Raw genomic sequence first — 23,970 nt, 5'->3', positions numbered from 1 at the left:
AGCTGATATTTTTAATAGCACTATTTTTGCGCAGATGCTACATTTTGATCACCTGTTAATGAATTTAGCGCAAAAGTGGCGACCAAAAAACTTAATTTTGGGGTTTAGAATTTTTTTGCTGCTGCACTGTTTACCGATGAGATTAATTGATTTTACATTTTGATATATCGGGCGTTTCTGAACGCAGCGGTACCTAAGGTGTGTATGTTTTTTTATTTTTTTAACGCTTTAGTTTTCAAGGGGGCAAAAGGGGTGTGATTTAAACTTTTAAGGTTTTTTATCTTTTTTATTTTTTAAAACTTTTTTTAAACTTTTTTTTTATTCTACTAGGTCACCTAGGGGGCTATAAAGATCAGCAGTTTGATCGCTCATTCATTTCTCCCAATCAGAGCACCATCGCTCAGACCGGGAGAAATGGTCACCTCTTGTAACAGCCAGTACTCGGCTGTTTATTTACAAAACCTTAGTAATGTGAGCACAGAAATCATCACATGACCCTGTGCTACCATGAGAACCACCGGAAATCACATGATCACGTCACGTGACTTCCTGTATTGGCCTGTAAGTAAATTTTAAGCGTGTTCGTGGTTTTACTGGCGCTGTCACTTATTGACAGTGCCATTTACAGGGTTAAAAGGCACAGGTGGATAACAATTGCAGTCATGCCTGGCAGGCACACATGTCAGCTGTAGAAATCAGCTGAGATGCGCGCCGATCTACCCCGGCTGCTAGCAGCAGACGGGGGACATTAACACTATGACCGCTAGGACATAATTTTACTTCCCGCTGTCGTTAAGGGTTTAAACACTTTTTGTGGCAGCCATGACAATACCAGACCATACCAATAATAAAAGGAGGCATGACATAATACGTGCCCATGTAAACAAAATTTTTGGCCACATGAGCCACTATGATACCTTTGTCATAAATTAAGCCTGTCAAATATAAGTATAGTTTGTCTGTACATGACACAGCATTAGTAAATCAGCCCCATTTTTTTGAAGTTTGGCAACAGTGCTTTTAGTATCAGTTAAGGGCACGTTACATGCTGCGATATCGCTATCGATATCACTAGCGAGCGTACCCACTCCCGTCGGTTGTGCGTCACGGGCAAATCGCTGCCCATGGCACACAACATCGCTTCCACCCGTCACACGGACTTACCTTCCCTGTGACGTCGCTGTGGTCGGCGAACCGCCTCCTTTCTAAGGGGGTGGTTCATGCGGCGTCACAGCGACGTCACACGGCAGCCGTCCAATAGAAGCAGAGGGGCGGAGATGAGCGGGAGGAATATCCCGGCCACCTCCTTCCTTCCTCATTGCCAGTGGACGCAGGTAAGGAGATGTTCGTTGTTCCTGTGGTGTCACACATAGTGGTGTGATGCCGCAGGAACGACGAACAACCAGCGGCATGCACCACAAACGATACTATGAAAAGGAGAGACGTGTCAACGATCAACGATTTTTGACGTTTTTGCGATCGTTGATCGTCGCTCCTAGCTGTGACACGCTGCGATGTCGCTAACGACGCCCGATGTGCATCACAAACACCGTGACCCAGTCGATATATCGTTAGCGATGTCGCAGCGTGTAAAGCACCCTTTAGTTGGCCATTGTCAACTAGATGTAATAAAGACATCTCAGTACACAAATGAAATTATACCTGTGCACTCAAAGTCTCCAGAGGGCTTTCAACTCTGGGAAAAGCCATTAGTGGCATTCCTCGTGTGTCTTCTGGCTTCGGCTTAGATGGAGCACCATGTGTTCCTTGAAAATTGTGTACAACACACAACCCCTAGGACAACAAAGATAAATTGTTATAACAGGGATAAGAATAATTATATTGTTGCTGTTTGAATACAGTGTAGCTTTGAAATAAACAGTAAAAAAAACAGTCCTCTTACCTGGAGCTACCCATCTTATTGGCAAAATGAGTAACTACCACAATATGCTTTACTGGCAGATCCATAGTTCATCTTCCATATATTTTTATACACAATCTTGTAATAGGAAATCCGCTCACTAACAATTCATCGGCCAATCAAATCTTCATTTACCTCTACTTAATATTAGAGAATTAATCCCAATATACTTTGCATAGAAAGGTGCATATTTCTGTTATCTTATATTATGGATGTACAAACCCAGCTTCCTAGTCAGTGATACATCCCAGGGAATACAGTACAGCAAGGAACACCTTATCTAGTTCCTAGTGATGAACAGTTCTCTATCATAAACAGTAACATTAAATTCTTCTGCAAGGCATTATACATGTTTTTCATCTGATGTGATTACATTTTGAAAAGTCTATTATTCTTCATTTGATAATCAAAAGATATGAACATCCCTGGGAACAATTTTTTCATGTAAAATGGAAACTGACACCAGGTTTTCCTACTATAAATGAACACCCTTAAATGTTCTATTACTATGGCCTGTATCATAGCTCCAACTCCCTCTGCAGATGCCAAAAAAACACCTGATGTTCTATATTCTGCCCTACTATGGTCAGAGCACAGTCCGGTACTTCACATGCGCTGGCACAGACTTCACTTTCAGGTAAATAGGCGCCAGTGGATTATAGGACTCTTATTTGGCCTAAAGGCCGCTTTACACGCTGCGACATCGCTAGTGATGTTGCTAGCGATCGCACCCGCCCCCGTCGTGTGTGCGTGCATTATGGGCAAATCGCTGCCCGTGGCGAACAATATCGGTTGTATGCGTCACACGCACATACATTCCTAACGACGTCACTGTGGCCGCCGAACAAACTCTTTTCTAACACTAGAAGTCCCAGGAATTTCGAACTCCATAGGGTTTCAATGGTAGAAATGTTAAATGACCCCTCTCTGGGACTTCTAGTGTTAAGGGGGAGGTTCATGCGGCGTCACAGCGACATCACACAGCGGGCCACCAATAGAAGTGGAGGGGCGGAGAGCAGCCGGTGGACGCAGGAACGCTTTTGTTCGTCGTTCCCGGGGTGTCACACATAGCGATGTGTGGTGCCTCAGGAACGACGAACAACCTGCGTCCGAAAAGAGCAACGATATTTGGGAAAGGAACGACGTGTCAACAATCAACTATTTTTGCCATTTTTCGGATCGTTAGTGGTCGCTTGTAGGTGTCACACACAACAACATCGCTAGCGACGCCGGATGTGCGTCACGAATTCCGTGACCCCAGCGATATCTCATTAGCCAAGTTGTTGCGTGTAACGGGGCCTTTAGAGAGGCAGTGCAGAGAACGCCGGTGAAGACCTGTGAAGATTTGTGACCATCTGTGGATGACTCAGGAAGAGTCCTCCATATCATTCAAGTGTGCAGGACAGCAGCTGCAGAGTAGATGCTAAACTGCATAAGCTCCTTCCAGGTATGATGTAATTTCTATTACATGATAGGGGCGTGTTCGAAATGCAGCCTGACGTTTCCAGATGGAATAAACATTATTTTTTTAAATTCATGTGGTCATGGAGTTGTTTATAATAGAAGCAGGCATGTAGGGGTAAGACCCCTAGGCGAGGGGGTTGCATGGAGGAAAAAAAACCCCTTTGCATAATTATAGTGGAGTTCATGTGTGGGGAGAAAAGACCAGGCACCACAGACAAGCAACAATCAGCTTCGTACTGGTCTAAGGAACCAGACCGCTATTGTGGACATGGGACAACTGCCTCTGATCAGCCGCTCAGAAACAGACTACAGTGCAAAAATTCAGATCCAACCAAATAAAAAAGCAGCAACTCACAGGGGAATGAGACCAAGTCTTCTTTATTGTGCAAACACGGGTAACATATAGTGCAGGGAGGGGGAGCCGAAGCCTAGGACAACGGTGACTATTTTGCGATAGTGTGGAGCTTCTACAGGTCCACTATGGGACCAGTAGAAATGCCACACTAGCACGAAACGGTCACCATTGTCTGAGGCTTCGGCTCCCTCTCCCTGCACTACATGTTACCCGTGTTTTCAGAATAAAGAAGACTTCATCTCATTCCCCGGTGAGTTGATAATTATAGTGGATGGAAGGAAACATATTTGCTCATGCATTCTAGGCTCAACCTTGACTGTAGTGATTGAGAAGGTGCCAAAAAAAAGAAAAAAGACGCCCAAGGCATCATCCACCTTAAGTATCAAAGCTATTTTTGGCAGGGGGAATGGGAAGCTTAGGTATAGGTTGATGGACTGCAGTAATAGAGATGTAAAGAGTGATGGATTTAATTTAATATTGTGAAAACATGGTAAAAGGTTCCCTTTAAAATTGTTCCCAAACATTATTAAAATGCACATTTAGAGTTCATCTGCAGGTTAACAGTATTAAGCCATGAGCACACACTGAGTATTTTGTGAGCTTTTTTTACCTCAGGATTATAAGCCATAAACAGGAGTGGGTGAGAAATACAGAAGTGGTGCCCGAGTTTCTATTACACTTTTCCTCTGATTGCTCCACTCTTGGTTTGTCTTACAAATACTGTTAAAAAACTCACCAAATACCCAGTGTGTATGTGACGCCCTGGTCTATCAGGTCGTCACAGGGTATTATGCAATCTGCCCTTCTGCATGATATTCACCTCCTCCTTGGTTACGGGTCACTGATCTTTGGTGTTGCTAAGAACGAGCTAATCAAAATCCTAGGAACACTCTGCACCACACCCACCAGACACACCAGTGGACAGCCTGAAGGGAATAGGGTTGGCCACTTGGGGGGTTGGTTTTAGGGTAGGTCAGGAGTGTCAGGAGAGTAGTGTTGGAGGTGAAAGAGAGAGGAGGTCAGGATCTGGGCTCCTTGGTGTCCTAGGTGGCAGACGTTGGTCTGGGCCTGGTAGACGCTGGACCCCGGTCGCAGGGGATCGGGGATCGTGACAAGGGTCACGGACTGTCGAGGAGGACAGCCGGTGGCCTTGTGCCATCACCGGGCGGGTGCTAGAGCACAACAGGGTACGTGGACCCTAGGCCGGGAAGTAGCTTCAGGCGTCCTGGTAATTTACCCGATGAGGATGGAGCCTTCAAAATCCGTTCTCCACCTGCTCCAAAATCGGGATACTAGCGCAACTAGGGGGATAGGACTTTCCCACTGCATAGTCCAGAAAATCCCAAGCGTGAACCCTGAGAGCAAGCTAACTCCGTTAGCCATATGGGTGAGTGGGACCCATTTAGTTTTAAGCTAAAAGGGACCAACTACAGAAAAGAGGTGCCAAGGTCAAGGTCACAGGCTAACAAGCAACACCAACGGGCACGGGATCCAGGCGTGCTCCCTCCGCACTGCAGTGGCATCAAGAACTTTGGTTTACCACGGTTGTCTGTGTCAGCATTATTGGACTGAGTGAGTATGCAATTAACCCTTACTGGCCCGATGGCACCTCCCCAGCGCCATCACCGAGTCCCGGGGCATCCACTCTACCCGTGAAGGGGTTAAACACCTGGCTGCCCACACCATCGCCACCGGGTACTCCCAGCCGCAGCGGTGGTACTTCACCCTTACCACACACCACGGGTGGCGTCACAAACTTTCCACACCATCCCCTGTACATATCCCCCCTTTATTTGAGTGGCAGCACGACCCCCGGGTCTGGAAACCCCTCAAGCCACTGCGGATCCGGATCCGAGCAGTCCGACTGCTTACGCGGGGGCGGCACATGTACATGTGGACTTACAGATACTGAGGTAAAAACTCACCAAATACTTAACATGTGCACGTGGCCTTACAATGCCTTACTGAAAGTGAGGTTAATGGTAAAAACAACTTTATTCTTCCCTGAAGTCACTAACTTTTAGGTATAGAAGCATGGTTACTCATTACATAGTAAGCAGATTCTATAAGCACACCCCAGCACTTCATTTGACAGCTCAATCGTAAACTTAACTGTGCAGAGTGAGCTGTCAATCAAAGTGGCGGGGCATCCTTACAGAATCCACTCATATGCTGTGAGCACTGACTGTAACCGCTCTGGGCATACTTCTAAGACTGAAAACTGGCAGCTCTGGGGAGGAATAAAGCTCATTTTTTCATGTTACCCCCAACTTCAGTAAGGCAGCTGGGCAGCACTGTATTACTACGAACTTGTAGATTACTCCTAACAGGTTAATAATGTTTGGGGCATGACAGGTTTCCTTTAACCCCTTAAGGACGAAGCCAGTTTTGTACTTAATGCCCAGGCCATTTTTTTGTAATTTTGACCAGTGTCCCTTTATAAGGCAATAACTCTGGAACGCTTCAATGGATCCCGGTGATTCTGAGATTGTTTTTTCGTGACATATTGGGCTTTATGTTGGAGGTAAATTTAGGATGATTTTTTTTATTTTATTTGTGAAAAAATCTGAAATTTGAGAAAAAAATTAAACATTTTGCAATTTTCAAACTTTCAATTTTTATGCCCATAAACCAGAGAGTTATGCCACACAAAATAGTTAATAAATAACATTTCCCACTTGTGTACTTTAGATCAGCGCAATATTTGAAACAAAATTGTTTGTGGTTAGGAAGTTAGAAGGGTTCAAAGTTCATCAGCAATTTCCCATTTTTTCCACACAATTTACAAAACCATTTTTTTTAGGGACCACATCACATTTGAAGTGAGTTTGAGAGACCTGGGTGACAGAAAATACCCAAAAGTGACACCATTCTAAAACCTGCACCCCTCAAGGTACTCAAAACCACATCCAAGAAGTTTATTAACCCTTCAGGTGCTTCACAGGAACAAAAGTAATGTGGAATGAAAAAAAATAAAAATCAACATATTACCTAAAAATGTTGCTTTAGCACTAATTTTCTTACTTTTTCAAGAGGTAACACCACAAATTGGACGTAACACTTTGTTACCCACTTTCTTATGAGCATGCCAATACCCCACATGTGGTCATAAACCTTTGTTTGGGTAAATGGGAGGGCTTGGAATGAAAGGAGCAATATTTGAATTTTGGAAAGCAAAGTTGGCTGAAACAGATTGCGGGCACCATGTTGCATTTACAGATCCCCTTAGGTACCTAAACAGCAGGAACCCCCCTCAAGTGACCCCATTTTGGAAACTAGATCCCTTAAGGCTTCTACTGAGGGGTATAGTGAGCATTTTGGACCCACAGGTACTTCACAGATTTTGATAACGTTACGTTGTCATATTGAAAATTGTCATTTTTTTCTCAAAAATGTTGCTTTAGCATCAACTTTCTCACTTTTTCAAGAGGTAATTCCAAAAATTTTACCCACATGTTTGTTACCCACATTTTTATGAGCACGGTGATACCACACATGTGGTCTGCAACCTTCGTTTTGACAAATGGGAGGGCTTGGAACAAAAGGAGCAATATTTGAATTTTGGAAAGGAAATTTTGCTGAAAAAGATTGCGGGCACCATGTCGCATTTGGAGGACCCCTTAGGTACGTAAACAGCAAAAAAAACACCACAAGTGACCCCGTATTGGATACTAGGCCTCTCCAAGGAATTTATCTAGATGTTTGATGAGTACCCTGAACCCCCAGGTGCTTCACAGAAGTTTATAACGTTGAGCCATGAAAATAAAAAAATAAAATTTTACCACAAAATTGTTATTTCAACCAGGTAACTTTTTTTTTCACAAGGGTAACAGGAAAAAGATCACCATGAATTTTATTGTGCAATTTCTCCTGAGTTTGGTGATATCTTATATGTGGTGGAAATCAACTGTTTGGGCACACGGCAGGGCTCGGAAGGGAAGGAGTGCAATTTGACTGCAAAATTGGCTCCAATCAATAGCGGACAGCTATTGCATTAGGAGAGCCCCTGAGGTGCCTAAACAGTGGAGGTCCCCCACAAGTGACCCCATTCTGGAAAATAGACCCCTCAAGGAATTTATCTAGATGTTTCCTGAGTACCCTGAACCCCTAGGTGCTTCACAGAAGTTTATAATGTTGAGCTGTGAAAATAAAAAAAAATACTTTTTTACCACAAAATTGTTACTTCAACCAGATAGCTTTTTTTTTTAACAAGAGTAAAAGGAAAAAAAGCAGCATAAAATTTATTGTTCAAGTTCTCCTGAGTATGCTGATACCTTATGTGTGGTGGAAATCAACTGTTTGAGTGCACAGCAGGGCTCGGAAGGGAAAAAGTGCCATTTGACTTAACATTTGGCTGGAATAATTAGTGGATGCTATGTCGCATTTGGAAAGCCCGTAAGGTGCCTAAACAGTGGAGGTCCCCCAAAAGGGACCCCATTCTGGAAACAAGACACCTCAAGGCTTTTATCTAGGTGTATATTGAGCTTTTTGAATCCACGAATACTTCACAGAATTTGATAAGCTTAGGTTGTTATATTGAAAATTTTCATTTTTTTCACAAAAATGTTTCTTTAGCATCACATTTCTCACTTTTTTAAGAGGCAACAACAAAACATGGACCCCACAGGTTGTTATCCAATTTCTTGTGAGCGCAGGGATACCCCATATGTGGCCAAAAACCTCAGTTTGGATAAATGGGAGGGCTTGGAATGGAAGAAGCACCATTTGAATTTTGGAAAAGTTGAAATAAATTGTGCGCACCATGTCACATTAGCAGGGCCTCTTGGGTACCTATACATCAGAAACCCCCCACAAGTGACCCCATTTTGGAAACTGGACCCCTCAAGGATTTATTCAGGAGTATAGTAAGCATTTTGAATCCATAGGTACTTCACAAAAATGTTTCTGCAGGAACAATATTTTCATTGTTAGACTATGTGGCCATGATCCAGCGACATGGCGTCTAGTACACAGTGTCAGCCTTCCTGAAGAGATGTGAGTGTTGTCCACGGGAGAACACAGCTGCCCATACCCACGATTTGGGTTCAGGCTGCTGTGGACTTTAGTTCTATTCTACCTGCAGAGAACACTCATCTCCGCAGTATAAATTGACATGCTGAGGCTCGGGAAGCTGCACCACAGGTCGGTTTATGCTGCGGAGAAAAGAAGCACAGAGGGCATGAGATTTCTAAAAATCCTTCCACTGTGCTTCTTCTGCACAATGCAGTGTTATGGATGCAGGGAAAACACTCTGCCCCCAAAACGCTGCAAACCCTGATTGTGGGCACATAGCCTAAAATGCTACAGTGGATGAATGGATAGATGTCAAACATATATAACATCCCACCCCCCTGCATATTCTAAGCTGGCACCCTTGAGTGCCTTTCATGTGGCACTAAAGGATGCCTAGCCTTGTATTTAGCCCAAAAAGAAAAAAAATAATTAAAATAAATGACGTGGGGTCCCCCCTATTTTTGATAGCCAGCTAGGAAAGTGAGTTCACCGCTTACATTTTTAAAAATAGTTTATTATATTTTTTCATGGGACCACACTGAAGATATTACACTTTGATACAATGTAAACTAAATGGTATACAACTTGTATAACAGTGTACATTTGGCGTGCCTTCTGAATAACTAAGTGAAAATGGCTAAATTGTGCCCAAAGTGTCAATATTTTGTGTGGCCACCATTATTTTCAAGCAATGCCTTAACTTTCTTGAGCATGGAGTTCGATGGAGCCTCATAAGTTGGCACTGGAATCCTCTTCCACTCCTCCATGATGACACCATGGAGCTGGTGGATGTTTGAGACCTTACGCTCCTTCATCATCCTTTTGAGGATGCCCCACAGATGCTCAATAGGGTTTAGGTCTTTAGACATGCTTGGCCAGTTCAGCACCTTTACCTTCAGATTCTTTAACAGGGCAGTGGTAGTCATACAAATGTGTTTGGGGTCGTTATGTTAGAATACTGCCCTGCAGCCTAGTTTCTGAAGGCTCTGCTTCTGTATGTCACAGTACATTTTGACATTCATCGTTCCATCAATGAACTGCAGATCCCAACAGCCGACAACACTCATGCCAGTCTTGACTGTAGGCAAGACACACTTGCCTCTGTACTCCTCACCTGGTTGCCGCCACACATGCTTGATCATCTGAACCAAATAAGTTATCTTGGTCTCATCAGACCATGACATGATTAGAATAATACATGTCCTTAGTCTGCTTGTCTACAGCAAACTGTTGGCTTTCTTGTGCATCATCTTAAGAAGAGTCTTACTTCTGGGATGACAGCCATGCAGACCAATTTAATGCAGTGTGCGGTGTATGGTTTGAGCGCTGACAGGCTGAGCCACCACTCTTGTAACCTCTGCAGCAATGTTGGCAGTACTCATCTATTTTGAAAAGACAACTTCTGGATGTGAGGTTGAGTGCGTGCACTCAACTTCTTGGTCAACCAGGATGAGGCCTGTCCTGAGTGGAACCTGCCATGTTAAACCGCTGTAGTATTGACCACCATGCTGCAGCTCAGTTTCAGCATGTTGGCAATTGTCTTATAGTCTAGGCCATCTTTATGTAGCGCAATAGTTCTTTTCAGATCCTCAGACTTCTTTGCCATGAGGTGCCGTGTTGAACTTTCATTGACCAGTATGAGAGAGTGTGTGAGTGATAACACCAAATGTAACCCACCTGTTCCCCATTCACACCTGAGACCTTGTAACACTAACTCACTTTTGTTGCCAGCGGTTTATACATTAATAGTCAAACCATACACCGCACACTGCATTAAATTGGTCTGCATGGCTGTCGTACCAGAAGGAAGACTCTTCTTAAGACGATGCATAAGAAAGCCCAAAAACAGTTTGCTGAAGACAACCAGACTAAGGACATGCATTACTGGAATTATGTTGTGGTCTGATGAGACCAAGATAAGCTTATTTGTTTCGGATGGTCAAGCATGTGTGGCGGCAACCAGGTGAGAAATACAAAGACAAGAGTGTCTTGTCTACAGTCAAGCCTAGCATGAATTCTGTCAGCTGTGGGGATCTGCAGTTCATTGATGGAATGATGAATGTCAAAATGTACTGTGACATACAGAAACAGAGCCTTCAGAAACTACCGGTAGGCTGCAGGGCAGTATTCCAAAATAACGACCCCAAACACATTTTCAAGACAACCACTGTCCTGCTAAAGAAACTAAGGGTAAAGGTGCTGGACTGGCCAAGCATGTCTAAAGACCTAAACCCTATTGAGCTTCTGTGGGGTATCCTCCTAAAGGAAGATGGAGTACAAGGTCTCAAACATCCACCAGCTCCAAGGTGTCATCATGGAGGAGTGGAAAAGGATTCCAGTGGCAATCTGTCAATCTCCAGTGTACTCCATGCTGAAAAAAGTTAAGACAGTGCTTGAAAATAATGATGGCCACACAAAATATTGACATTTTGGGCACTATTTGACCATTTTCTCTTAGTTATTTAGAGGGCACATCAAACATAAACTGTTATATAAGCTGCATTCTGACTACCTTACATTGCCTCAAAGTGTCATATCTTCAGTGTTGTCCGATGAAAAGATACAAAAAAATATTTACAAAAATGTGTGGGATGTACTCACTTTTGTAATATTCTGTATACAAAATTCCCATATCAGAGGAGTCCCGTAATTGGTATTATCACAACTAAGATTGCTACTCCTGGTCTTGTGAATAGCGGTCTCGTCATATAGATATTTATGATACAATTAAAAATTGTTTTGATGCCACTCACCAAAAACAAAGCCACAGCAGTGCCCAGAATGAAGCCACCGATAACATCCACACAGTGGTTTCTGTATTCAGATACGCGGTTCAGTCCAGTAAGAAATGCAGAACAAAGAGTCCCAAGGCAGAGAACAGGTTTAGCTAGTCTGCTGCTTTTCGTTTTAATTGTGCTCGTGATGTACATCTGAAACAGAAGAGAGAATCTGTTGTCAGTTCAAAGGGATTATGACTCTTTTAACTGTGCCATCAAAAGGGCTTAAAAGTTCTGCAAGGCACATCTGGAATTGTAAAGTGCCTACCTGAAAATGCATTATTCACAAGGCAAAGCAGACAATATATGCTAGAACATACTAATAAGAAATGTTGAAAAAACACCTGATATACTATATATACAATAGAGCTTTATTAGAGAATCATAAAACAGAAGTGCGTAATATACCCTTGGACACACAGAATACAATAATAAAAGTCTTGAAACTGATAATCTAATATATAAAGCTCAGTGTATGTGTATGTATGTGTGTATGTCCGCTAAAGGAATCTGCACCGTCGCATTTACAATCACGAAATTTTGCACAGACGCCTCATGTGACTCGGGGAACGTCATAGACTATGTTTGGAGGGGAAAATTTAACCCCGCGCTTTACAGATAGTCTCCAAAATCCTGCCTCCATTAATCTGAATGGAGCTTGGAGATACGGCCTATTAATAGTAACTTTCAGTGGTTGCTATAGGAACAAAATAAACTGTTAGGCGAGCTTTGCACACTATGACATCGCAGGTGCGATGTCGGTGGGGTCAAATCGAAAGTGACGCACATCCGGCGTCACTTGCGATGTCGTAGTGTGTAAAACCTTTTTGATACGATGAACGAGCGCAAAAGCGTCGTTATCGTATCATCAGTGAAGTCTTCAAAGTTTCCATAATGCCGGTGCAGCGACAGGTACGATGTTGTTCCTGGTTCCTGCCACAGCACACATCGCTGTGTGTGAAGCCGCAGGAGCGAGGAACACCTTACCTGCGTTCTGGCTGCTATGAGAAGGAAGGAGGTGGGCGGGATGTTTATCATCTCCGCCCCTCCGTTGCTATTGGCCGCCTGCCGTGTGACGTCGCTGTGACGCCGCACGGCCCGCCCCCTTAGGAAGGAGGCGGGTCGCCGGCCAGAGCAACGTCGCAGGACAGGTGAGTGCATGTGAAGCTGCTGTAGCGATAATGTTTGCTACGGCAGCAATCACGAGATATCGCACGTATGACGGGGGCGGGGACTATCACACTCGACATCGCAGCAACGGCATGCAATGTCGTAATGTGCAAAGTACCCCTTAGTATAAAAGCCGATGTGTGAGGTAATAAGATGGGGAGACGGACAGAGACAGAGACAGAAAAACACAGACAGCCGGGCAAAGAGACAGCCCTGGAAAGAGACAGCCCTGAAAAGAGACCGCCGGGGAAAGAGACAGCCGGGGAACGAGACAGATGGGGAACGAGACAGACGGGGAACGAGACAGACGGGGAACGAGACAGACGGGGAACGAGACAGATAGAGACAGACAGACACAGAGAAAGAGAGAGACACAGAGATAGAGACACAGAGATAGAGAGAGACAGACAGAGAGACTGATACAGAGACAGACAGAGAAACTGATACAGACAGAGACAGACACACAGAGACAGACAGATACAGAGACAGACAGAAACTCAAAGAGAGATAGTTACTATTCCGGGCAACGCCCGGGTACTACAGCTAGTCTATTATATAAAGCTCAGTGTATGTATGTATGTGTGTATGTCCGCTAAAGGAATCCGCACCGTAGCATTTACAATCACAAAATTTTGCACGGACGCGCCATATGACCAAGGGAACGTCATAGATTATGTTTTGACAGAAAAATTTAACCCCGTGCTTTACAGTTAGTCTCAAAAATCCTGCCGCCATTAAACTGAATGGAGGTGGGGGCTATAGGTTACTAATAGCAACTGTCAGTGGTTGCTATAGGAACAAAATAAAATGTTAATTGAAGCTTATGCGTGAGGTTATATGATGTCGGTGGAGAGAGACAGAGACACAGACAGAGACAGATGGGAAAAGAGACAGACAGACAGATGAGCAAAGAGACAGCCCTGGAAAGAGACAGACCTGGAAAGAGACAGCCCTGGAAAGAGACAGACGGGGAAGGAGACAGACTGGGAAAGAGACAGACTAGGAAAGAGACAGACGGGGAAAGAGACAGACAGGGAAAGAGACAGACAGGGAAAGAGACAGACTGGGAAAGATACAAACTGGGAAAGATACAAACTGGGAAAGAGACAGCCCTGGAAAGAGACAGCCCTGGAAAGAGACAATCCTGGAAAGAGTCAGCCGGGCAAAGAGACAGCCCTGGAAAGAGAGAGCCCTGGAAAGAGAGAGCTCTGGAAAGAGACAGCCCTGGAAAGAGACAGATGGGGAAAGAGACAGATGGGGAAAGAGACAGATGAGGAAAGAGACAGATGGGGAAAGAGACAGATGGGGAAAGAGACAGATGGGGAAAGAGACAGACCTGGAAAGAGACAGCCCTGAAAAGAGACAGTCATGGAAAGAGTCAGCCGGGCAAAGAGACAGCCCTGGAAAGAGACAGATGGGGAAAGAGACAGATGGGGAAAGAAACAGCCCTGGAAAGAGACAGACGGGGAAGGAGACATACAGAGAAAGAGAGAGCCCTGGAAAGAGACAGACAGGGAAAGAGACAGCCGGGCAAAGAGACAGACGGGGAAAGAGACAGACCTGGAAAGAAACAGCCCTGGAAAGAGACAGACGGGGAAGAGACAGATGAGGAAAGAGACAGCCCTGGAAAGAGACAGCCCTGGAAAGAGACAGACGGGGAAGAGACAGATGAGGAAAGAGACAGACGGGGAAAGAGACAGATGGGGAAAGAGACAGATGGGGAAAGAGACAGATGGGGAAAGAGACAGATGGGGAAAGAGACAGACCTGGAAAGAGACAGACGGGGAAAGAGACAGACGGGGAAAGAGACAGACGGGGAAAGAGACAGATGGGGAAAGAGACAGATGGGGAAAGAGACAAACGGGGAAAGAGACAGACCTGGAAAGAGACAGCCCTGGAAAGAGACAGTCCTGGAAAGAGACAGACAAGGAAAGAGACAGATGGGAAAGAGACAGACAGGGAAAGAGACAGCCCTGGAAAGAAACAGACGGGGAAGAGACAGATGAGGAAAGAGACAGACAGGGAAAGAGACAGACAGGGAAAGAGACAGACAGGGAAAGAGACAGATGGGGAAAGATACAGATGGGGAAAGAGACAGACCTGGAAAGAGACAGACGGGGAAAGAGACAGACGGGGAAAGAGACAGACGGGGAAAGAGACAGACGGGGAAAGAGACAGACGGGGAAAGAGACAGATGGGGAAAGAGAAAGATGGGGAAAGAGACAGATGGGGAAAGAGACAGACCTGGAAAGAGACAGCCCTGGAAAGAGATAGTCCTGGAAAGAGACAGACAAGGAAAGAGACAGATGGGGAAAGAGACAGACAGGGAAAGAGACAGACCTGGAAAGATGGAAAAGAGACAGACGGGGAAAGAGACAGACAGACACACACATAGAGACAGACACAGAGATAGAGAGAGACAGACAGACACAGAGATGGAGACAGATAGACTGATACAAATACAGACAGAGATAGAAATAGTCAGACAGAGACAGACACAGACAGACAAGGAAAGAGACAAACAGAGAGACAGACAGACAGCGACACACAGACAGAGACTGAGAGAGAGACAGAGAGACAGTTACTATCCCGGGCAACGCCCGGGAGCTAGAGCTAGTATGACATAAAAAGACAAGTACCTGACTCCAAGATCCCAAAGGTGCTACGGCTATACCCTAGGAGACTCACCCCTACCTGACAACAGAGGTTAAGCACCCTAAGTTGCAACAAGTGGTGCTCCTGTTCCATGGCAGCTAGCCCTATCTTTCCCTGTTCCTAAGAAACTGGATCAATAAGTAATGATCCTCAGATAAGGAAAAAGATACAATACAGATAAGTAATATTCTGCTGGCAAAGACTGCCTCAACGCATTTCCCTCCCCATTAATCCTTCCAAGGTACAGCGATAACAGGCTCTTCAGGAGGCAGAGGGTCAGATGTTAACATTGATATCAAAAGATCTAGATATGGTCCATCACACTTGGCTCCCGGTTTATGCCAGCAACATGATAATAGTGGACTTTTCTGATTAAAAGGGAATATTTCCCCTAGAGCAGAGGTTCCCAACTCCAGTCCTCAAGGCACACCAACAGTGCATGTTTTCAGGATTTCCTTAGTATTGCACAGGTGATAATTTAATCACCTGCAAAGGTGCTGAATCCAACACCCATGCTATGCTAAAGAAATCCTGAAAACATGCACTGTTGGTGTCCCTTGAGGACTGGAGTTGGGAACCTCTGCCCTAGAGAATGGAGGGGTGAAATGTTTTGAGACATTCTGTTGTTATCTAGCACTTTATTTTAATGTATAGCCATCAGACTGTATTGTATCTTTATCTTCTGTAGCCCTGGATTCTGTCCTTGTTTGAGGATCATCACCCATTGATCCAGTTTCTTAAGCTGGTGTCACACTAAGCGACAGCGACAACGACGTCGCTGTTACGTCACCATTTTCGGTGACGTAACAGCGACCTTGTAAGTCGCTGTTATGATCGCTGCTTAGCTGTCAAACATAGCAGAAGCAGCGATCATAACGTCGCTGTGCTACATGTGCAGAGAGCAGGGAGCCGCGCTTAGCGCTGGCTCCTTGCTCTCCTAGGTACAGTACACATCGGGTTAATTAACCCGATGTGTGCTGCAGCTACATGTCACAGTGCAGAGAGCAGGGAGCCGCGCGCACTGCTTAGCGCTGGCTCCTTGCTCTCCTTGCTACAGTATACATCGGGTTAATTACCCGATGTGTACTGCAGCCACATGTGCACAGAGCAGGAGCCGGCACTAGCAGCAAGAGCGGAGGCTGGTAACTAAGGTAAATATCGGGTAACCAGGGAAAGGTCTTCCCTTGGTTACCCGATGTTTACGCTGGTTACAGCTTACCGCAGCTGCCAGTGCCGGCTCCTGCTCGCTTCATTTCGTCGCTCTCCCGCTGTCACACACAGCGATGTGTGTGTCACAGCGGGAGAGTGACGACCAAAAAATGAAGCTGGACATTCAGCAACGACCGGCGACCTCACAGCAGGGGCCAGGTCGTTGCTGGATGTCACACACAGCGACAGCGACGGGACGTCGCTGCAACGTCACAGAAAATGGTGACGTAGCAGCGACGTCGTTGTCGCTGTGTGTGACACCAGCTTTAGGAACAGGGAAAGATAGGGCTAGCTGCTGTGGAATGGGGGCATCACTGGTTGCTACTTAGGTGGTTAACCTAATTCATCAGGTAGGGGTAAGACTCCTATGGTATAGCTTTAGCACCTTTGGGATTTTGGAGTCACATACTTGTCTTTATATGTCATATTATCAGTTTGGAGACTTATATTATTGTATTCTGTGTGTCCAAGGGTATATTCCACACTTCCCTTGTTTTATGATTCTCAAATAAAGCTACATTGGATATATCAGGTGTTTTTTGACATTTCATATATTATCATCTGTTGTTTATCACGTTAACGTATTAACACACAAATAAGGCAACAACGTGAAGCAATCTATGGCTTGACCTCACAAGTGAAGAGAAAAGGGCACTTTACATGCTAAAATCGCTAAAACCGCTCAGTCGGTTGTGCGTCACGGGCAAATTTCTGGCCGTGGCGCACAACATCGCTTACACCTGTCACATGGACTTACCTTCTCTTCGACGTCGCTCTGGCCGGCGAACCGCCTCCTTTTTAAGGGGGCAGCTCATGCGGCGTCACAGCGACGTCACACGTCAGCCGTTCAATAGAAGCGGAGGGGCGGAGATGAGCGGGTGGAATATCCCGCCCACCTTCTTTCTTCCTCATTGCCAGTGGACACAGGTATGGAGATGTTCCTCGTTCCTGCGGTGTCACACATAGTGATGTGTGATGCCGCAGGAACGACGAACACCCAATGGCATGCACCACCAACGATATTATGAAAAGGAGCGACGTGTCAACGATCAATGATTTTTGAAGTTTTTGCGATCGTTGATCGTCAGTCCTACGTGTCACACACTGCGATGTCGCTATGGACGCCGGATGTGCATCACTAACGACGTGACCCTGACTATATATAGTTAGCGATGTTGCAGCGTGTAAAGTACCCTTTAGAACCACAATCATCTCATACACATTATAATAATGTCATGCAGCCCTCCCGATTTCAGTGAGACAGCAATCTGTTGTGCAGATGTCAGAGAAAAAAGGATTTTAACTTCAATATGCCCTATCCTTAGTTCTCTAGAAGCATAAGTCACCAACCGAGCTGCCCAACAGCACATTACTTTTCTCTATCGATAACACAAACTCTGAGCAGGAATGTAACTGGGATGGGTGGGCATGGGGATTAAGAATAATTGGTGAGTATATGAGCATTTGGCCACCAACTATTGGAGGTGTATTACTACGGAACTCTTTTCAAGCCAGTTTCCATTCATACTAAAAAGAGAACGTGCTAACTATAAAACTGGCCACAGTAGATTATGCCAGTACAACCACCTAATGTGCATAACGAAATCCTGATTCCCCTCTCCTCGCCTTAAAGACCTATTGTCAGGAAAAAGAAGGAATGGATACATTGGACTTCAACAAATCCAGTCTTTTCTTCCTATATTGCATAGGTCCATGTAAAGTTATTGAGTGTGGTCTCCAAATACTGAGGCACATAATGTATAAGGGTCGTCAAAGCTATTCTGACTCGATAACTGCAGCACAAAATCTCTGTGGCAGAGGTCCATCCATGGCTGGGCAGCCTCATGCAAGACTTAAATCACCATGCAAGATCAAAAGCTAACCACTTTTGACCAGCTGAAAGGTTCTCTTCTATTGGATAATGAGTTGACCTATGATGTACATTTTCATTACAGGTCGTTAAGCAAACTATGAGGTTGTCACAGGACCTGAGCCTTTTTTCAATACCAGGCTGATGTCGGTTGTGGTACATTGCTAGCTGGCACTTGACTAACTACAGCAATTTGCAGTGCACTCTAGTAACTGTAGTTTAATCAATTAAATGCCATTGTCAATCACAGACAGCAGCATATAAATGAGGCAGATAAGAAAGAGGGGAGCCCAGAGATTACCGTGGCATTAGCCGTAGAGATCTTTGTCCTTATATGAACCTCATCACCTTGCTAAGCAACATGGGAGAGCTGTAGTTTTATTAAATTCCGGCATAGGCAGATTATAAAGAGGGCAATGTGAAGTAGCGCCCAGGGCCTGAGGTTCCTGGGTGAGAGAGGGGCCATGTCCAAATTGCCCTCAATATAATACTTTGTTGGTGCACATCTCCAGGCAGGAAGCTACCTGAAGCTCCAGTGTCGGCAATACAGAGTGGCTCCAGGGTAGCTCCCGTCATCAATTCTGTGATGTGCCAGTATGATGAAATCATAACACCAGCATTTACATGCCAGAATCAAGAAGAAGTGGAGCCCAAGGGACCAGAACATACTAGCAGGGGAATGGGAATGAGGTGTGTGTTGTTTTTTTATATGTGTTTGGGATGTATGCCTGTATATAGGGAGCTATGTGAGGACTCTTCCTGTATATATGAAGCTATGTGAGGGCTCTTCCTGTACATAGGGAGCAATGTGGGGGCTCAGATTGTATATAGTGAGTTATGTGAGGGCTCATACTATATATATAGGGACCTATGCGAGGGCGCATACTGAATCTAGGGACATATATGTGGGCTCATGCTCTATATAGGGGACTATGTGAGGGCTCATCTTGTATATAAGAGGCTATGTGAGGGCTCATCCTGTATATAAGTAGATATGTTGGGGCTCATACTGTATATAGGGGCTGAGTGAGGGCTTATACTTTATATAGGAACTTTGCATAGGGGCTCATGTACGGGACGTTAGTATATTTAATTCTGCTCAATATTAAGTGATACATCTAATATTACTATAAAATAATAATATAGTTAAATTATTAATTTTGAGCTGAATTAATTTCAACTTATTGGTTTGGCCTTCAAAACAGTCAGTCTCTAATGTGGCCCGTCAAGAAAATTAATTGCCCACCGCAGCTCTATTTTGTATAGCACTGTATATAAAGGTAAGAAACTTTGCATCTCTCACTATTTGCATCTACAGATGTGCACCAAAGCACCTGTTGGTTAAACAAGTCACCTATCACACGATCTCTCTAAGGGGATCATAGGACATGTTACATCATACATCGGGGGCTGGGAGGGGGCTTTGCCTTCTAAACTGCTCGGAGCTTAGCTACTCTAAAGGGTGCTTTACACGCTACGTCATCGCTAGCGATAGCACCCGCCCCCGTCGTACGTGTAATATGTGGTGATCGCTGCCGTAGCGAACATTATCGCTACGGCAGCGTCACACACACATACCTTGTCAGCGACGTCGCTGTGACCGCCAAACAATCCCTCCCTCAAGGGGGAGGTGCGTTCGGCGTCATTGCGATGTCACTGCGGTGTCACTAAGTGGCCGGCCAATAGAAGCGGAGGGGTGGAGATGAGCAGGATGTAACATCCCGCCAACCTCCTTCCTTCCGCATTGCTGGTGGACGCAGGTAAGGAGATGTTACTCGTTCTTGCGGTGCCACACATAGCGATGTGTAATGCCGCAGAAACGAGGAACAACATCGCTAGTGGCCAAACAATGATATTTTGTTTTAGAACGACCTCTCCAAAACAACGATTTTTACCACTTTTGGGATCGTTGAAGGTCGCTCGTACGTGTCACATGCTGCGATGTCGCTAACGGCGCCGTATGTGCATCACAAACACCGTGATCCCGACGATATATTAGCGATGTCGCAGCGTGTAAAGCACCCTTTAATATGCCCCTATATATAACTTTTACAAGCAGGTCTAATGACAGTGACTTTTCTGAAAAGTCCCACACAAATGAGCATGTCTGTATGTGTAGCACCCATGGGGCAAGGGATTAACTTTACTTGTCGCCGGGCCGGTGATATCGGGTCTGGGTGGCCCTGCCTGGCTTCGTGGCCCCGAGTATACAATAAAAGGGAATAGAGATGATGGAATGGAAGTTTGGACACCACCTGCGGTTCGCAGCCAGGGAATAGCCTCCGGTGCTGATGGTTGTAGCAGCTAAGATGTTTCTGCTTCCCACAGGTGGAGCGGGCCCCAGGGAAGATGATGAGGGGAGTAGTGATGGCTGGTGCCAAAGCGCAAGCCAATGGTGCCGGCAAGGACAGGCGGACACTGTCTCTGCAGGTTTAAGGTTTCTTTACTTACAGTCTTGGTTTACCCAGGAGATGCCGGTCACTGCCGTGATGGGCCCCAGTCAATCCCAGATCTGTTGGAGGTCAGAACCGGTACAGTGGACGGTGGGCCCTTCCTTCTTGTGCCTTTAATGATGGATCCCCGTGGCCTGAAGCTTCTTGGGGACCCCGGATTTTGAAAAGTGTTTACTCCCACCCCGTATGCAGGTGCCACGGATCCGTGGTGGGGTATGACTTAAATAATGACCCCGGACCCTATGTAGCACTGTACTCCGGGAACTGTGCTGGCCAGAGGGACATACAATCCCCCTGGCCAGCAGATTTTGGTGATAAAACTTGAAGTATGTTCCATTCTAGGATTCTGCACCCTGCACTGTGTCGGTCCCGAGGGAGCAATGAACCTTTTCCCTTGGTGACTGTATTGACTCCTGCGTCCCATCAGAGCCACTGGTAAAACCTGACTGCTCCATACCTATTCCTGCTGGAGAACTCTCCACTGTTGTGTTGCTCCTAACTCCCCCTGGTGGCTGCAATTCCCCGTTCCCTGTCACTAGTGGGTGGCTGCCCCCCATGTTTGGTGACTGTATTAAGACCCAACCCTAGCCGATCCCCAGCGGGGAGGCCATTCTGGTTGTGTGTATGAGTTGCTGTGTTGTGGAACCGGTACCGACCTTCTCTGAATCTAGGATGAGTATCGCACCTTAAGTGAGGTGCAGTAGCCTGTGTCGACTGAAGCCTCAGGGGCACCACAAATGCTCATATACTGGCCTTAGAGTTGGAGAGATAAATTACGTAAGTGCTAAGCTGGACATAGGATGATGCTGCAAGATAGAGGATATGCTTGAATCTGGATGCGATAGTGTGGTGGGAGTGCTTAAAGGGGTGGTTCACCCATTTTTTTTATTTTCTATAACAGTGTAACTTACAATTTTAGGTGTTTTCTTCATTGGCCTCTATTTGCAGTTCTGGCACTGAGCGGCGCTATCCTGCACGCTCAGTGCCGGTCACATGACCCCCTGGTGCTGTGGTCGCTAGTATCCTCTGACATCACGTCAAGTTCCGGGCTCTCAGACTTGACGTTACATCAGGGAATGCTGGTGCCACTCCCACTGATTGACTTGGCTGTGGGCGGTGACTACGGCATGTCATAGCCAAGCATTAAGGAGAGGATCCGGATGGCGCCAGTGTGGAGCAGTGAAGAGCACTTAACAGATCTGTGAGGTACGGTGCACCAGTGTGGAGTACGGGGGGGTTTCTTCAGTTGAAACCCCCTGTCACGCAAGTATGTGATCACACTACCTACCCACCCGCTTTGCTCTGGTGTCAGGAGAGCGTGTGGTGTCGGGCAGTGTGATCATGTACTCCCACTAGCAGTACAGGTGACTGGATGCTGCATGGGACCATCTTGCTCCACTCTGTGACTGGACATGCTCTGCTTTGACACAGTGTGCTGCATGTCACCAAGTTACTCCACACTGTGACTTGTGCTGCATGGGACCAACTGTCTCCACTCTGTCACCTGCACAACAAGTCACAGAGTGGAGCAAGTGACATGCAGCACAGCATGTGACAGAGTACCTCTCTTCCTTCTCTCTCTTCTCTCTCTTTTCCCTCTCTCTCTTTTCCCTCTCTCTTCCCTCTATCTATCTTCCCTCTCTCTCTCTCTATTCCCTCTCTCTCTCTGTCTCTTCCCTCTCTCTTTCTCTCTCTTGGTTCCCTCTCTCTTTTCCCTCTCTCTTCCCTCTCTCTTCTCTCTCTCTCTCTCTTTTCCCTCTCACTTCCCTCTCTCTCTCATCCCTCTCCCTCTCTCTACCCTCTCCCTCTCTCTTCCCTCTACCTCTCTCTTCCCCCCCTCTCTCTCTCTCTCTTCCCTCTCCCTCTTTTCCCTCTCTTCCTTCTCTCTCTCTCTTCCCTCTCTCATCTCTCTTCCCTCTCTCTCTTCCCTCTCTCTTTTCCCTCGCTTCCCTCTCTCTTCTCTCTTCCTTCTCTATTTTCCCTCTCTCTCTTGCCTCTCTCTCTATCATCCCTCTATCTTCCCTCTGTTTCTCTCTTCCCTCTGTCTCTCTTTTCCCTCTCTCTCTCCTGGCATGGTCAGTACAGAGTTCTCTCTCTCTATTGTGGAGGGGTGAGAGGGAGTAATAAACATGGAGTACCTAAGTGTGTCTGTGTATTCATTTCTAATAAATTGTTTTTTCTTTGTGTGGTGTCTTTTGTTTAACCCTTTATCGGAGATTCTTAATGGCCGGGTCAAACTTTGCCTTACATTAAGAATCTCGAGCTTTATACTGTTAAGGGGGCCATGAATTTACAGTGATGCAATCCACATTATGCATCTACCTTAACCCCATCTGCATCCAAATCATATGAGTCATTTGTTAACTGGTAAAACAAAGCTGGTATTAACCCCTTATTATCCAGCGTGGCACCTGGCACCAGGCCACTGGAGGAGTTGGATACAGCTCCAGAAGATGGCGCTTCAATAAAAGTGCCATTTTCTGAGGCGGCTGTGGACTGCAATTTGCAGCGGGGGGGCCAGAAAGCTTGGGCCACCCTGCGCTGCAGATTCGAATCCCCAGCTGCCTAGTTGTACCTGGCTGGATACAAAAAATGGGCGAAGCCCATGTAATTTTTTTTTATTTATTTATTTTTTTTTATTTCATGAAATTCATGAAATAATTAAAAAAAAGAAGGGCTCCCCCATATTTTTGGTTTCCAGCCAGGTACAAATAGGCAGCTGGGGTTTTGGTGCAGCCCATGCCTGCCTGCTGTACCTGGCTAGCATACAAAAATATGGCGAAGCCCACGTCATTTTTTTTTTTTACTTCTTTTTTAGTTTTTAGGCAATAAACTTAAAAAAAAAAGCGCTTCTCTTGATTTTCCATTGCTAGTTAAGGTAACACCAAGCAGTGGGGGTTTGCAGCCGGTAGCTGCTTGGGTTACCCTTAGCAATAGAAAATGTAGCAGGAGACCACACATTTTTTTTTTACCCCTATCCCTAGGGTTATGTGTTTTGTTTTTTTTGTTTTGTTTTTTTTTTTTATTGAATTTAAAAAAAAATCAACATGGGCTTCACCCATCGAGCACCAGAGCATTTTACT

General features: G+C 45.6%; 1 protein-coding gene across 1 annotated transcript in view; it reads right to left on the bottom strand.

Annotated features, from left to right (window-relative positions):
* Positions 1–23,970, bottom strand: part of PLPPR1 (phospholipid phosphatase related 1) — a 332,039-nt gene that overhangs the window by 11,841 nt on the left and 296,228 nt on the right. The window contains exons 6-7 of the mRNA XM_075316151.1: positions 11,507–11,683; positions 1,663–1,794 (exon numbers count right to left, since the gene is read on the bottom strand). Coding sequence (XP_075172266.1) covers positions 1,663–1,794; positions 11,507–11,683 — 309 coding nt within the window. The remainder of the gene's footprint in view (positions 1–1,662; positions 1,795–11,506; positions 11,684–23,970) is intronic.

Source organism: Anomaloglossus baeobatrachus, chromosome 1, assembly GCF_048569485.1.
Source record: "Anomaloglossus baeobatrachus isolate aAnoBae1 chromosome 1, aAnoBae1.hap1, whole genome shotgun sequence".
NCBI lineage: Eukaryota > Metazoa > Chordata > Amphibia > Anura > Aromobatidae > Anomaloglossus > Anomaloglossus baeobatrachus.
Note: the sequence above shows the minus strand (reverse complement) of the source record. Positions and strands in the feature narration are given on the sequence as shown.